This window comes from Galendromus occidentalis, unplaced genomic scaffold (genome assembly GCF_000255335.2).
Source record: "Galendromus occidentalis unplaced genomic scaffold, Mocc_1.1 scf7180000077427, whole genome shotgun sequence".
Lineage (NCBI taxonomy): Eukaryota > Metazoa > Arthropoda > Arachnida > Mesostigmata > Phytoseiidae > Galendromus > Galendromus occidentalis.
The window spans coordinates 636,342-640,305 of NW_003805415.1; the positions used below are offsets into that span (position 1 = coordinate 636,342).

Genomic DNA, 3,964 nt, shown 5'->3' on the forward strand with positions numbered 1-3,964 from the left:
GAGGCTTCCGAAGTCTCCGGAACAATGGCGGCCATGCTTCGACTAATCGGAACGACCGGAAGACTCTCCCAGTAGATGCCCGATGATCCGGGATCCGAACACCATGACGCGCCATCGGATGGAGGATTGGGCTTGGTTCCCGGGCTTCGACACTTTTTCCATCGAAGACGCCGTACGGCTGAAGCTGCATCCCGATTGTCCCGCGCGCTTCTCGCTATATCGTGTCGGCAGCAACCCCGGAATTCTACCCAGAGCAGCGAGTGAAGTCGCTTCCTCACCCATTATATTGTTAACAATCCAGCGTCTGACGGAGAATTATTCGAGGTCCTTCATTCATCTGAGCCAGGCTTCTCCGAACTCGTGCCGAGCGCCGTTATTTCCGATCGCATTCTTAGGCGATTATCCGAAGAGAGCTGCAAAGAAAGGTGAGTTCCTAAGGGGAGAAGAGCGGCGGGGGGAGCTCAGCCTCGGTATGTGTATTTCGGAATCGTCCCCCCCCCGAAATCTTCCGAGGATGGCGTCCGGAAGTTTCCCCAAGAGATGCATGGCTCATTGCGATTCGGGAATACAGCTCTAGCATATACATTTCGCCCCTCTTTTTTTGTTTCGAGATTAAACGAATCAGCTCGGTAAAAATTCATGACGCTACTGAGCTCTGGACGCTTGCTCACGCCAAGGGAGACACGCGCTGCCGTTCCTAGAAAAACATGAATCACGATCGCGGCCTGAAGCGACATGTGCGATGATTCCAGATGTGACCCCTAAACGAATCACGGTCAGTGTTGGGAGGAGGCCACATCGTCCTCGTACTCGCTAATTATTCGCGCTCAGATCTCAGCGAATACGATACCCAGATTTCTCCCTGGAAATATTTTCAACCGGGGGCTGCTGGAATCTATCTTCTCTCACCTCCCTTGTACAAATTCGGGGCCTCAGCTCGGAGAATAGTTATCGTTCTTATTCGATGTCTACCCCTTATGCTGAGTGACCCACTGAAATCGTAGGTGTCGTAAGGTCAAGCGCGCGAGAATGCCCAGATCAGCGACCGCGGGAGCAATCATCCGAGCTTTCCCCATCCAGATCGGCGCCGTCCCATTAGAATCCTCGAGTTGAGGATCGAGACGGAATATCTCGCCGGACGGGATTGGATACAGCTCATTCTTCAAGCTCGAGTCATTTTCCCGGTGAATGACGTCGAAGTTCAGAAGCCGTTGGTGCTCCCTGGACGCCAGGGGGTTCCGTCCGCTGGAAGTTGAGATTCCCGATGAAACCCTCTGCGGAATGACAAAGTTTCTACGCTGCTCAGCACAAGGCATCCTGAATTTTCGGTCAGCCTCCCTGAGATTTCGAACCGGCTTGGAAGGACTTCCTCAGGTCGGAGGGATGTTGCCTACGATTCTTCTGCGGATAATAAAAATATTGCAAGGCCATCTTCAATCGCAGTGAGAATCAGTTGCTCGAGCACCTGTCAAGAACGGTGGTCGATTGTTGTTGCTCTAACCCACAGAAAACCTGATGTCCTGCTCTGACTAACGCATGATGTGTTTGCGGCAGGCGACCCTCTCTCGTTAGCTGAGAGTAATCAGCGATGTCGCGCGAACTGCATTTGTTCTACGGCTGCCGATCGACGAGCTTCTCGACACGACTTACCCCGACGATCCCAGGTGATGAGATACAGCTTGATAGTAGTCTTGGCTTTCGCCATGACGAGAACATCCGGGCAGGGGTTCTTCCCCGGCTTCCCTGTCGGTTTCGACCCAGGTTTCGGTCCAGGATTCGGACCGGTGTTCGGTCCAGGTTATGGCCCCGGCTTCGGTCTGGGTGGGTTCGCGGGTGCAAGAGACCCTTTCATGGGTCCGCCGGTGTTCAGGTTCGGCGATTCCATGGATTCATTGTTCTGCCGGAGCATAACGCCCGAATCGAGATACAGACTCACGATTGAAACCGAGAACTCGACCCACACAGTGAACGGTGAGTGGAGCTCCCCGTGAGTAAGAGTGAGAGATTGGTCTCATGTTGAAATCAGGTGCTCATGGTGGGAATATCTTGGACTGATTCCAGTCACGGGTCAAGACGTGCTCGACTGCTTGACTGAGGAGCACAGACGATGCAGCGCCGCAGTGATGTTCAACGACGATTTCTTGGTGGGTGCATACTCAGAGAATGGGCGAAAAAACATGAAATGGTTGACTCATGATCAGTCTCAATTTTAACGAACTGGAAAGCCGATTAGCTAAATTGATTTCTCAATCTACTTGGTACCGCTCCCCAGAACTGTCTAAGCGACACGAACAACGACGACTCGGATTCGACCGAATCTTCTATGGCGGAGAACGAAACCGAGGCAACAAGTTTGAGCACTGACGCGGTCAGCGCAACGACAGGAGCGAGTTCCATCGACGCCACGGAGACGTTTACTGTTGGCACGCCATCTACCGCACAACCGACTGCAGAAAACGCTGAGGGCGAAAACGTGAATGTTATATAAGAGGACTGAAGCAAGCGGCGCAGTCAACTCGATTGTTTCTTAGAATAAACCCGAGAGTCTCTCGTTGACTCTGCGACACTTCTTACTCATGGAATTGGGAAGAAGCTCACTATCATGACTCATGACACAATCGCGGCCTTCGATAGTGAGGAATGGATTACCTCCCGCGCACGTAAGCCGCCCCGTTCGGGCCAGAGGCTCACCGAATAAATAGCATGCCTATCAATTTGGTGTACGCTCCCGAGGTATTTCATTAGACTTTTCCGTCAGGACCTGAGGTACATTGATCAACTGAGTGGCTTCTGGCTATATAGGGGACTCTGGAAGCCCTGGAGACTCGGATACCGTGTTTTCGGTGCGGAGACAAGTCTCTCGCTCCAGGGAGGGAAATCCGGTCCGGGGATGGAGTTGTGCTGTTGAAAAATAATTTCGTAGCTCCCCGGCCGCATGGTGAGCCTTCACGGAGAAAAATGAATCACGTTATATCTTTCCTAGGGTTCCACAGTCCACAAAGTTTACACCTACGCAGAGCACTCGGTCCACAGCTGCGTTTCTCAGTCATGGGCCGATGGGATGCGTAGCTCGATGTAGGGGATGTTTTGCAGAATGACGTGAACATCCTTCCGATCTGATCTCCGGCGTAGGTCTAAAAACATGACGACATGATATCACTCGCTCTGACTGAACAATACAAGAATAGCTCCTCAACGAATGACACGTCAGCATCGATATATACCTACGAGATCGCGCTTGAAATGCTACGTCATTCATTTACGAACATGTATGCTCAACTTAGTCTACATACATTCACCTGGTGTGCGTCGCCTCCCGATGGGACGCTCCCCGATAAATCCATTAACCCTATTTTCTTTTCCGAGGAGCGAACGGCATGATATGTGCGCTCTGACGATCTGGTGACACTTGTTATTCCTCGGTCCGCGGCTGGTCAGCTTCTCGTGTGTGTCGTAGGATTCTCAGAATTAATGACAATGGCTGGAATCATCCAGAGTAATTATATCCTCAAATCACGCAGTCGGCTCAGATTTTCGATTAGTGGAGATTCGTATCCGAAGGTCGAACTTACGCGCAGATAGCCTCAAAAAGCGGCCCAGAACCGCCTCGGATCCGCGTGGGAGGGAATCCGGGGCTTTATAAACATTTTCAGCTCGTTGTTTAGTGATGCAGCCAGTCGAGGAGAGAGACTGGTTCCAGGAGCTGCACGGAGTTCCTCTTTGACATGGCGGCCCTTCAGAAGTTGCCTATTTTCCTAAGTGCTGTGGTTCTCGCTCTTTGTTGCGTCGGTAGGAGTATTCATAGCGAGCCAGAGATTGACCAACCGGATGCAGCGTCCTCTCAATCGCGGAATGGTGACCTGAGCCCTACCCAAAACACGAGGGAGCGAGCTGGCGATGTCGACGATTTGAGGGGCAGGGACAGAAACGATACGACTGACTCCAGCGCAGGCTATTACAAGAC

The 3,964-nt window shown here is 52.0% G+C and overlaps 1 protein-coding gene across 1 annotated transcript; it reads left to right on the top strand.

Annotated features, from left to right (window-relative positions):
• Positions 1 to 1,699: 1,699 nt before the first annotated feature.
• LOC100899969 (uncharacterized) lies at positions 1,700 to 2,554 on the top strand. The gene is made up of 3 exons (XM_003742550.2): positions 1,700 to 1,971; positions 2,062 to 2,144; positions 2,273 to 2,554. The coding sequence occupies exons 1-3, from the start codon at positions 1,704 to 1,706 to the stop codon at positions 2,486 to 2,488; spliced, it is 567 nt and encodes a 188-aa protein (XP_003742598.1). The 5' UTR covers positions 1,700 to 1,703; the 3' UTR covers positions 2,489 to 2,554.
• The last annotated feature ends 1,410 nt before the right edge of the window (positions 2,555 to 3,964 follow it).

What these genes read in the sequence shown, in the direction of transcription:
- LOC100899969 (XM_003742550.2), top strand. Translation starts at nt 1,704, where the DNA reads ATGACGAGAACATCCGGGCAGGGGTTCTTCCCCGGCTTCCCTGTCGGT. An exon ending in CTCGACCCACACAGTGAACG is followed by an intron (nt 1,972 to 2,061) that starts GTGAGTGGAGCT and finishes GACTGATTCCAG; the next exon opens with TCACGGGTCAAGACGTGCTC. An exon ending in TGTTCAACGACGATTTCTTG is followed by an intron (nt 2,145 to 2,272) that starts GTGGGTGCATAC and finishes ACCGCTCCCCAG; the next exon opens with AACTGTCTAAGCGACACGAA.